General features: G+C 42.3%; 1 protein-coding gene across 1 annotated transcript; it reads right to left on the bottom strand.

Annotated features, from left to right (window-relative positions):
* Positions 1-11,910: 11,910 nt before the first annotated feature.
* Positions 11,911-12,209, bottom strand: LOC117197142 (protein CEBPZOS-like). The gene has a single exon (XM_033408146.2). It carries the CDS (start codon positions 12,172-12,174, stop codon positions 11,932-11,934), a length of 243 nt encoding a protein of 80 aa, XP_033264037.1. The 5' UTR covers positions 12,175-12,209; the 3' UTR covers positions 11,911-11,931.
* Positions 12,210-12,477: the final 268 nt, after the last annotated feature.

The raw sequence follows: 12,477 nt of genomic DNA, 5'->3' as shown, positions 1-12,477 counted from the left end.
ATCACGAAGGCAAACAATCCATACATTTACAACCATCCTGTACCCGTGCAGTAGTGAATTAACCACAGGAAACAGTCAACACTTTACACCTTTATTTTAAACATCACTAAGGAAAAAAAAGTGCTGCCATTTATAACTGTAAAATGGCATCAACTGTAAGATGAACCTTGCTAAATGCTGCATTTTTTTTTAATTGAAGTATAGCTGATGTACAATGTTGTGTTAGTTTCAGGTGGAGGCAAGGCATTCTTGGCACACAGCGGACAGCTGGTTAGCGGTGGTACTGGGGCTGGAGCCCCAGGCCTGACCCCAGCCACATTCCCTGTGCTCCCCTCCTGCCCGTCCCTCCTCAGGCCCTGATGGCCCCGACGTAGGCGTCGTACAGTACTGCTTAACAGTATGTATCCTCCAGGAACTTAAACATCTGACGTTCAGTTCTGATGTAAAAATAAGCCGGAAACATAAAAATGAATATTTGAAACGATTATAAGTATAGCAATAGAAAAGACTGTATACTTCCACTGTATGAATTGTAAAGATTACTATGCTTTAAAATTCGACGATAAGATTTGTTGAATCAATGAAAGACAACAGATTTCAGTGAAGGAAGAGTCAATGGAGGAGATGGAATTCCATTAGCATCTTCATTATGGAGGAGTGGATAAGATGGAGGAAATTCCTGGGATAGGACATTCCAGGAATATTGGAAGAGCATGACCAAAAAAAGTTGGTTGGATTCCCAAGGCAGGAATCAGGAATTTTTAAAATAATTTTTTCTATTTTATTTATTAATAGAGTTTTAATGGGCGCAGTGTAAGTTCTGACATATGCTTACACCAAGGAAGTCAATACCACAATCAAGACAATGAACATATCTGTTACCCCCCAAAGTTTCCTTGTGTCCCTGTGTAATTCTAATTCTTTCCTCTGGCCCCTCCCCACTCAGACAACCAGTGATCTGCTTTCTGTCACTATAGATGAGTTTGCACTTTCTAGAATATTACTTCATTAAAAATTTGTTTTAAAATAATTGCAAATTTATAGAAAAATTGCAAGAATAGCATGAGAACTTCCATATATCCTTCATTCAAACTCCCCAGTTGTTAACATTTTACCTCATTTGTCTTATTGTTCCATCTGTATACTTATACATAGTATTGTTACCTTTTTCTGAACCAGTTGAGAGCAGTTGCACACATGATATCCCATCACCCTTTATTACTTCAGTATGTATTTCCTTAAAACAAGGACACCTATTTAACCAGAGTGAAACCATGGAGACCAGGAAATAAATATTGCTGTAATACTGCCATCTGATCTATAGGCCCCATTCAAATTTCTACAGTCATCTCAATAATGTGCTTTATAATTTCAGAATCCAACCTAGGATCATGCGTCGTACTTAGTCATTAAGTCTTTTTTAGTCTCCTTCAATCTGGAATATTTCCTCATTCTTCCCTTGTTTTTTACAACTTTGACATTTTTTAAAGAGAGCAGGCTAATTACTTTGTAGAATGTCCCTCATCTCGGGTTGATCTGATGTTTTCTCATTACTAGATCCGAGTCATGCATTTTTGGCAGGAATTTCATGGAAGTAATGCTGTGTTTTCTCAGTTTATCTGGAGTAACTTAATGTCAATTTATCCTGTCACTGATAACCTTTTTTTATCACTTAAGATGGTGCTGGCTAAGTTTGTCCACTTTAAAGTTAATTAGTAAGTATTTTGTACTTTTAAATAATCAGGTAAATATTTGCGGGATCTGTTGTGAGACTATGTCCATAGCCTCGTCAAATGCTCCCTGTGAGTTTTAGCATCCAATGATGATTCTACCTAAACTAGTTATTACTGTGATGGTTGCCAGGTAATGATTTTCTAATTCCATCATTTCTTCTATACTTATTGGTTGGCATTCTGCTATAAGGTGGGGGTTTCTCTTCTCCCTCATGTTTATTTATTTGTGTATTTATATCAGTATGAACTCATGAAATTTGAGTTTTTTCCCTGATGGATTATAATCAGTATCATTATTTATTTGGGGGTTCAAATCATCCCAGCTCTGGCCAGTGGGAGTCCCGTTAGGCTGGCTCCTGTGTCCTTTGGGCATGTCCTCATAGCTCTCTGAGTGCTTCTTTACTTTCTGGAACAACATTTCCAGACTCATCATCTTGTTCTCTTCCTGCCCTAGCCCTGGAATCAGACATTTCTCCAAGAAGGCAGAAACTGAGATTTGGATGCTGGGATTTCAGCCCAACTGGGGTGTCATTGCTTCTAAGCCCTCTTGGTGCCCACAGCTACGAAATATAACACACCTATCTGTTCACACCTATTTCCATATCTATCTATCTACCTACCTACCTACCTATCATCTATCATGTAATCTATCTTAAACCATGACCTCAAACTGATATCTTCAATTCCAATCCAATACCAGTTTCTCCTTTCCACATTCGTAACGCCTTTCTCCAACAGTGAGAAATTGCCCTGCTATCCCCCATATATTTACTTACTTGCTTAATCCTCTTGCATGAAGCCATTCTCCCAGCTGCGCCAGTCTTGTCCCTAGCCCTAGTGCACCAGCTCTGAAGAGGGGATGGTGAAACACAAAATTTTCACTCTTTGCCCATTTTTCTCTTTTCAATATTACTCAAACCCATTCTCTCCCCTCAGTTCTACTTCCACTGCCCAAGTTCAAGCCTGTAACAAATGCTATTATTTCTGGTTCTGCTCCTGAAGATCTATCCTGCAAATAGCAGTCCACATGATCTTTCAAAGCTTGACTATGTCTGGTATTCCTCTCCTTTAAACTCTCCTCATTGCCCACAGAGTTAAGTGAAGCTCTCCTACGTTACCGTGACCTGGTCCCTGTCCGCACCTCCACTCTCATGTTTGCCTCTCCCTCCCTCGTCCTTTCAGTAGAGATGAATTTTTGCAGTTGTTTGCACACACCATGTTCCATTACTATCATTTCTGCAGCATGCCCCAGCTGCTTTCCCCAATTCACCCTTACAAACCCTGCCCAGGTGCTTCTGCCTCTCAGAAACTTTTCTTGGCACCCTTTTTCAATAGTTAATTACTCCTTTCTACTAGTCCTATTTCTTGTACACACGTTTGTTATTGCATGTGTGACTCTCCACTATTTTTAGTTGTTTACGTGTCTGTTTGTCCTACCAGGTGACCAATCCAGAGGACAGGAATAGACTCATTTGCCATTGTGGTTCCAGTATCTAGCATAGTTTCTGCCGTGTGCTATACACTTACTATATGCTTATTGAACTGAAAGAGAAGTTTTGTTTTTTTGGTCTAGGAAGAGTGGAGAAAATGATGTGCTTTAGTTATCATAACTAAACACCTGCATAACAAAACACCTTAAAATGTAGTGGCTTGGGCTTCCCTGGTGGCGCAGTGGTTGAGAGTCCGCCTGCCAATGCAGGGGACACGGGTTCGTGCCCCGGTCTGGGAAGATCCCACATGCCGCGGAGCGGCTGGGCCCGTGAGCCGCGGCTGCTGAGCCTGCACGTCCGGAGCCTGTGCTCTGCAACGGGAGAGGCCACAACAGTGAGAGGCCTGCGTACCGGAAAAAAAAAAGAAAAAAATGTAGTGGCTTAACACAATTTCACATCACATGAAGTTTATTACTTCACATGATTCTGGGGGTTGACTGGGCAGTTCTGCTTCGTGCAGTACCGGCTGGGGCACTGGGGTGGCTGGAAGATTTTAATGGCCTCGCTTCTCTGGCTGGGTGTTGGTGCTTGTTGCTGGCTTGTCGCTCCACTCAGCTGATGCTGTCAGTCAGGCATCTCAATCTTCTTCAACAAGGGCCCCTTCATGTGGCTGCTTGGGCTCGCTCCCAGCATGTGGGCTTGGTTTCAACAAGGAGCATTCCAAGGAGACAAGTCTCATACAAAAGCTTATCAAGAATCCATTGCGTTTGGCAAGCGATGTCAACTTGAGAGGGGACCACACAAGGGCATCACACAGAGAGTGGCTCATTGGGGGAATCAAAGTAACAGTCTACTATGGGGAGACGTTAGATCCTTTTGAGTATCATAATAGAAGGTGTTGAATTTCTGAGGAGGAGGGTTTTTTTTGGCTACGCCACACAGCTTGTGGGATGTTAGTTTCCTGATCAGGGATCGAAACCGGGCCCCCCGGCAGTGAAAGCGCCGAGTCCTAACCACTGGACCGCCAGGGAATTCCCATTAGGAGGATTTTAAATGTGAGAAAATAATGCAATGGGAACTCAATGCAATATCTTGAAGAGAGAATTACCTTGGGTCAAAAACAATGGAATCTCTGCAAATATGAAATCTGGCACCCAGACCTGACACTTTCCTTTCAATAGATTAAATTCATGATGCAGCAATTGGAGCCAGCAAACTGTAATCTATATTGGAAGTGAGTTATCTAACCCAGTATTTTTTAAAAAATTAGTGACAGAAGTATTATTTCAAATAGATGCTTCTAAGAAAAATAAAACAGAAACAGGTAAGGCAAAACACTCAGGGTTATTTCATTTAAAGTTGGGGTGTTTTGGGTTCTCCCTATTTTCATGTATTTTTGGCAATTTTAATAATAAAAAATAAATAATAGAATACAATTTAAAATCCATTTTATAAAGTGAGACACACAGAGAAAGGTTGCTGTGAGTCAATGTTTGAAGCTTTGCCCACTCCATTCTCTCTCACGACTGTCTGCCGCTACCCCTTCTGCTGGCATCCCCCAGAGACCTCCATTCTTCAGATACCTTCGAGGAATTCAGGGCAGCCACGGATCATATTTTGAAAACCGTTGACCAGACTGACTAGAAGATGCCCTAGAAGATGCAGGTCTGTATTTTGATCTGGTCCTCCTAATACTGATTTAAAAAACTAAGTAGACGGCTTCTCTGGTGGCACAGTGGTTGAGAGTCCACCTGCCGATGCAGGGGACACGTGTTCGTGCCCCGGTCCGGGAAGATCCCACATGCCGCGGAGCGGCTGGGCCCGTGAGTCACAGCCGCTGAGCCCGCGCATCCGGAGCCTGTGCTCCGCAACGGGAGAGGCCACAACAGTGGGAGGCCCGCGTACGGAAAAAAAATAAATAAATAAAAAACTAAGTAGAATCAGTGCTGCTGCCGCTCTGTGTCCTCTCTGCCCGCCCCCCGCCCCCAACCTGGCAGCCACCCAGGAGTCTACTGCTCTCTGCACTTACTGCTATCGTGAACACAGGAAACAGTGTGGGTACCTTCTGATTTCTGATTGAGGATGTGGAAAGTGATGCTGCAGGGATCAAAAGTAGAGAAGCTTCTAAGACATTTGAGAAACTGCATTCCCAAGACATTTGCTAAATGGACTCCAGCAGAAACTGCAGCAGTAGCAGCAGCAGTGGCCCCCAGAAAAATCCAAAGACATGTTATTAGTCTGTGCAATTTTTAAAAATAAATTTATTTATTTTATTTCTTTCTTTTTGTCTGCGTTGGGTCTTTGTTGCTGTGTGCGGGCTTTCTCTAGTTGCGGCGAGTGGGGGCTACTCGTCGTTGTGGTGTGCGGGCTTCTCATTGCGGTGGCTTCTCTTGTTGCGGAGCTCAGGCTCTAGGCACGCGGGCTTCAGTAGTTATGGCACGCGGGCTCAGTAGTTGTGGAGCACGGGCTTAGTTGGTCCGCACCATGTGGGATCTTGCTGGACCAGGGCTCAAACCTGTGTCCCCTGCATTGGCAGGTGGATTCTTAACCACTGCACCACCAGGGAAGCCCAGTCTGTGCAATGTTAATGCCATTGTCCTGTGAATACTTTTGCAAAGAAGGCTGGAGGCAGGTGGCTCCCCACCAAGGGCACTGAGCTGGGGGGAGGGGAAGGGTAGGAAGTTATGCATCTTGTACTGCAGGCTTATCAAGAGTCGTGATGTTTCCTGTGTTAAGGGAGCTGTGTGGTCTCCGTGGAGCATGAAAAAGACTTTTTAAACTTCTTGATCATCACTGAGTTAATGCTAGTTCTAGACATCTCATCATACATTTACTGTGTTCTTACTGTGTTCTGGGCTTCCTGCTTAATCTTTGGGAGCCCACAGAGAGGAGTAGGGCTGCCTCTGTCCTGAAAATGCTCACAGGCTGCCGTGTGCTTGGGATCAAGGTTGGCTGAGTAAATACCCATTAAACATACGAAGCAGACACTTGGGAAACTAGAAAAGCAGAGAAACAAAGTTTTGTTTTGCTTAAAAGAATGTTTTCCTCCCAAAGCATGAAAGCTCTAATTGTAGAAACTATGCATGTTGTTATTTAATTTTTAGGAAAGCAAAATATTTTTAAGATTTGTAGTTTTCAGGCTTCCCTGGTGACGCAGTGGTTAAGAATCCGCCTGCCAATGCAGGGGACACGGGTTCGAGCCCTGGTCCGGGAAGATCCCACATGCCACGGAGCAACTAAGCCCGTGCACTACAACTACCGAGCCTGCACTCTAGAGCCCACGAGCCACAACTGCTGAGCCCACAAGCCACGACTACTGAAGCCCGCGTGCCTAGAGCCCGTGCTCCGCAACAAGAGAAGCCACCTCAATGAGAAGCCCGCGCACCATAACAAAAGAGTAGCCCCCGCTCACCGCAACTAGAGAAAGCCCGCATGCAGCAACGAAGACCCAACGCAGACAAAAATAAGTTAGAAAAAAAGTGAATCTGCATAAAATTATAAATCTACCATAAAAAAAAGATTTGTAGTTTTCAACATGTCTCTGTAGTGGGTGTGAAAAATATGTGCAGAAATAACTCTAACACAAGACGGCATGTGATGGATACCGTAAGGGAGCGCCAAAGTGCCAATGTATTCAGAGACAGAGGGACCACAAAGTCTTTATGGAGGAGGTGGTGTTTGAAGTGGACTTTGATGGGTAGATAGAAGGGGTTGGAGCACATGATCTCTAAGTCCATTCAAAGTCTTTACTGCTGATTTGTGTGGGTGTGGGTGGGATGGACAAGGGTGCTCCAGGCAAAGGGACTACTTTGGGATCAGAGAGGCATGCTGGGGGATTAAGAGCGCTCCCTGGTGCCTGGAGAACAAGGCACATGGCGGGGTAAAGGATCTCAGGGCTCAGCCTGGTTTAGTTTGGCTGCAGCAGGAAGGCTTCCTTCGACCTCCTTTACTCTCCTCAATCCCAGGCCCTACTTCCAACAGGAAAGTCTGGAGGGACTGCTTTTCTTTCCAAAGGGCAGTCTGCCCAGGGCCGAGGCTGGTGTGTCCAGCCTGCTTCTGTCCCTGCTCAGGGTACAGGGAAACCACTGTATGGCTTTCCTGTTTTAGGTGCGAGTGCTCAGCTCAGCTGTCTGTGTTCCTAGCCTGCTTCTGTGTACTCGGAGTTGACCTTCAGAGCATGACATTTGAGCGTCAGTGCCGAGCTTCCTGTGCAAGGTACAATGAGTTTGTGACTGTGTCCAGAGCTACAGACATGCTCCTTTTCTGTGAGCTGCATGACCAATTTGGCCTCATTAAGAATGAAGTGGGCAAATGGGAATGTTTGCAAGGGCATCAACGGGTACTGCTCGGACAGAGGACAGCCACCAGGTAAACACACCCCAGGCTTCTTCCCAGTAAGGGCAGACCCCGAGTCACAACGTGCCCTTGTCCCCAGCACTTCCCAGAATACCCTTTAGCATCCTGGTGCCACCCACACCCCGTCTCACTCCCGCGTGCCACTTCTGCCACCTCTCCTGTGAGCGCCCTTCTGGGGACTCTGTGACTCCCCCTTGTGCCCCTACACGTTACTGAAACTTTCATGTGTATTTTATTCACAGAGTTAGGATGGCTTCATCCTTTCCAAATTAATTTCTCCTTGATCTCGGTTCCTTCTACCCTGTTTCCATCAAGGTCAAAAGCCAATGTTATTTTCAAAGGGAAATTGATACTTCCTCGATGGATTCAGTTGTAGGAGCCATATGACCTGCTCACAGAAGTTCTGTGTAGTCACAGAAAGAGAGGGAGGTATGTAGAAACATACCATAACTAACTTAACAGAGCAGTTTAAAGACAAAGATTAATGCTGCTACCATTTAGGAGTTCAAAGACAAAACATTTGCAAATTTAAAACATAATTACACATATATCCCTCTTGGGGACTTGGAGACACAGTCAAAATAACTTTGGCTGCTAGTTAGAGAATGAAGAAAAGTGCTAGATGTTAAAAACTGTTAACTGTTCATGGACCCACATAAATGAGGGTGTTCTGATATTTGCTATGTTTCTTACTCTACTGTTCCTCTGCATATGCACATTTACCCTGGATTGATAACTGAGATTATCCAACACTTGTTGTACATGTATGCACAGACTCGGGAAGAAAAGCTTGAGTTAGTAAAAAGCTAGCTATGTGACCATGGGCAAATTATTTGTCCTCTCTCAATACATCTTTCCTCACTTTTAAAATGAGAAGGTTGGACTAAGCATTCTTCCATCTTTAACAATCCGTGATTAACAAGAAAACACACTACAGAACAGTAATTAGTGTCTTAGGATCCACTATTGCCTTTGATTCTTATAGCTGTGTGATCTGAATAAAGTAATTTCTTCTCCCCAGACCTCACTTCATCTGTAAAATGACAGAATTGGCCTCTCTATTCTTTATTGTCCCTTCGAGCTCTAGTATTTTGCAGTTTTCCTCAGTTAGGGTGGAAGTCTCAGCTTTCTCTTCTTTGCATTCGGCTCTCATGTTGAGGGAGAGGGGAGGGAGAGGGGAGAGGCCCAATATTAAGCATTATTATTTTCAGTCTCTCTGTTTTGTCTTCTCTCTTTCCTCTCTCTCTACTCCCCCCACCCTGCCAACTTTCTCTCCTATTGTTCTTCTAGAAAACTGGGAAAGTTTCCTCATAATGAACATTGCAGACCCAGCTTTACTCAGCGAATCCTGAAGCCTAGGTCTGGGTTGGAGAAGAGGCAGAAGTCCTTACAGCTCTGCCTTGTTTGTTTTTAAGTCAGTTTATTGGAATCCCTGCAGGAGATTACACTCTTTAGACTATCAGTACTGAGCCCTGTATTGCTTAGGAATAGGTTTGGCTGAGACTGCTAGAGAAAACCTAAAGTAACAGTGGCTTTAAAAAACAGAATTTTATTTCTTCCTCAGGCAATAGTCCAGGTTTATAGTCTAAGGCTCTTGTGGCAGCTCTGAGCCAGGAAGTCCTCAGGATCTCAAGCTCCTTGGCCTACTTGCCCCACCATCCCCAGGCTGTAGCCCTCACCATGTTGATCCAAGCCATATAATGAGGAGGGAAAACCAGGAAGAGGCTTGGGAACTGCCACACTGTGCTGCACCCCATTGGCCAGACACTGGTCACACGACCACACCCAACTGCAAGGGAGGCTGGGCATTGTACACTCCCTTCTGGGTGGCCATGGATCCAGGCAAAAAACTGAGGATTCCATTACCTTGGAAGGAGGGGAGAATGGATATTGGGAACAGAAAGCCATCTCTGCTACTACCTCCATTTGGCTATTGAGCCTTGGATATGTTCTCTCTATAGTGAGAAACCATCAGGGAAGAGGGGTGAGTCCTAGGATCTCCAATACCCAGCACCCTTATTTCTCTTTATTCTCTCTTGTCCTAGAAGACTCCACTCTCACAAGACACTGCCATTTCCCAAGAACTCCAAATCATTCGTGTAATTACTCATCTACAAAGGTTTGTGGAAAATGCTCTGTAGTCAGCACCGTATTTGTCAAGGGGACCAGAAAGACAGATGAGGTACAGTCCTTTCCCTAAGGAGTTTACAGTCTGGTAGATAGAAGCGGACATGTAAACCAATTGCCTGGAATCGTTATAGAATAGACACTTGAACTGGGTAAAATGGGATGGGGTATAAGAAAAGAAGTAATAATTCTAACTTCACAAACAGACGGCAGAGGGGTAAGGAAATGCCTCATAAAGGAAGTCTCCATTAAACTGAGTGTTTAAAGCCAAATTCCTTGGATGGAGGGGACAGGGCAGGGTCTCTGCCTTTTTTCTCCCTTTTTTCCCCTTTCTTCTCCATGACTAATATGTTTTGCTTATAACCACCCGTATGTAAACAGATCAACTTGGCTGCTGTCCTCGTAAAAACATAGTGTCCCTGGCTAAGCTCAAGTTACCAAATTGCATATTCATTTACGTGGCAATTCCTGTAACCCTGCCTCTTAAGAAAACTAGAAAAATGAAGTTAATTACGAAAGGAAATCAACTGCAAAAATATCCAAGCCCTAATTCTAGGTAAAGATTAAAGAACATGGCACAATGTAAACTCTGGTGGGGGTCTGTCGAAGAGGTGAAGCAATTGTTTTTACATGGAGAAATTACTGGGTTCTGTACAAACGCAACTATAATCGTTAGCAAGATAATGGAATATGGCTTTGCATTTACTAAATTGTTGAGCCATTATCTGCTCAACTACTAACATTCAGTTTAAAGAGTATTTTTCTCTAGTTATCATAAATGGAAGTAATGGTGAACCTGAGAAATTTATGAGCAATAACGCTTGATGTTTAGGAGAATATAATTTATCATTCACAGCATACAATTTTGCAAGATTAAAAATGTTCATTTTGCCACAAGAATTCAAGATTGCCTAGATTCTTTCAGTTAGGTCATCCAAGGTGAACTTTCAAGTTCTTACAAATTCTTCCCCATGAATTTTCATTGACTAAGTCAACAGGAAATTCTCCATTTTATCTGAAGTTTCAAAATATGCATTTTTATTTCTCTATTTTTCTGTGTATGAAACTTATGCTTCCTTATGTATTATTTTTACTTTATAAGTTTAAATTCCTTGGAGAATGTTTTAAGTATAAAATTTAATTTTATCAACATGTATTCATTATCTCATAAAGCAAGATGAACTGTGTAAAGCAGAGGTCCACACACTTTTTCAATAAAGGGCCAGAGAGTAAATATTTTAGATTTTGCAGGCCCCACACAGTCTTTGTTGCATAACTATCTTCGTTTATGTCTTTTTTTTTCTTAACAATGCTTAAAAATGTAAAAACCTTGTGGGCCGTACAAAAACACGGTTCATTTGTCCTGTGGTCCTTAGTTTGCCAATCTCTGAAAAGCTTTGATTTCAAAATCTTACATGCACATAAATAACTATAATAAAAGGCAGATATGTAATGCTATATAAGTACAAATGTGTAGATATGCAGTATTTGATCCTCTTCCAGGGTTCTTCCCAGCAATGGCATCATTATCTACACAATTACTAAGTCAGAGACCTTGGACTCATCCTTAATACAAATCTCTCCCTTCCCTTGCCTCTTGTATTCACTTACTTATTTAATTTTTGAATTTTATTTATTTTTTATACTGCAGGTTTTTTGTTTGTTTGTTTTGTTTTATGACGAATTTTATCCCAAAGTGGCTCTAGTAGGGACACTGATGTAGAGTTTTAAGTATTGTTTCAGGTAAAGTGAAAACGGATAAAAGCAATATTTTTAGTTAATATAGTTTTAGATAGTGTGAGTTAAAATGTAATAAACATTAATGAACTTATTTAGAAATCAGAAACAGACTCACAGGCATAGAAGAAAAACTTGTGGTACCAAAGGGCAAAGGAGAGGGGGATAAATTGGATAAACAAGGTCCTACTGTAGAGCACAGGGTACTATATTCAATGTCTTGTAATAAACTATAATGGAAAAGAGAAAATGTAATAAATATTAAAAATAGATATTTTACTATCTTATCTATTTTGAAAGGTTTATATGTTTAGAATTACAGGGGAGTTTTTTTTAAAGAACAGGTTTGAGTAGTAAACAAAACTCCATTTATCACATAATAAACAAACCTTCCATCAATTTCTTCACAGTCCAAAGAACAAAACCTCTGACTTAATTAGAGTTTACACTTAATCTTAAATAGTCTAAAATCCATCCATGTCAACTTTGGAATTTTAATCTTGCCTGATACTACAAAATAGGACAAATTTTGATCGATGGTCACATTCCTAATTTTTGCTGTTCAGCCATTTTTCTTGATCTTGTTCTCTGATGCCATACATTCCAGAGTGTTCAATGGATTTGTAATAAACTTCCAAGAGGAAAGGGAATTTCTTGCTCATTGTTTGCCTGAAATCTTGGCTTGTGTTCATCTTTTTAAACAAAAAATGTGCTCCAAAAATGCCCACAAGTTCACCTACTAAAACTCCTTTAAAGATCTTCTTTGCCAGTGGATCCAGAGTACGGGCCATCCTGAGGGGTGTACTCACCGGGCTGCCTATACAGCAGGTTTTTATTAGCTACCCATATTAGTGTATATATGTCAATCCCAATCTCCCAGTTCATCCCACCACCACCACCCTGTCCCACTTTCCCCCCTTGGTGTCAATACCTTTGTTCTCTACATCTGTGTCTCTATTTCTGCCTTGCAAACTGGTTCATCTGTACCATTTTTCTAGATTCCACATATATGTGTTAATATACGATACGTGTTTTTCTCTTTCTGATTTATTTCACTCTGTATGACAGTCTCTAGGTCCATCCATGTCGCTACA

Source organism: Orcinus orca, chromosome 11 (genome assembly GCF_937001465.1).
Source record: "Orcinus orca chromosome 11, mOrcOrc1.1, whole genome shotgun sequence".
NCBI classification, from domain to species: Eukaryota; Metazoa; Chordata; class Mammalia; order Artiodactyla; family Delphinidae; genus Orcinus; species Orcinus orca.
The sequence above is the reverse complement of the archived record's forward strand: the minus strand, read 5'-3'. Positions and strand labels throughout refer to the sequence as shown.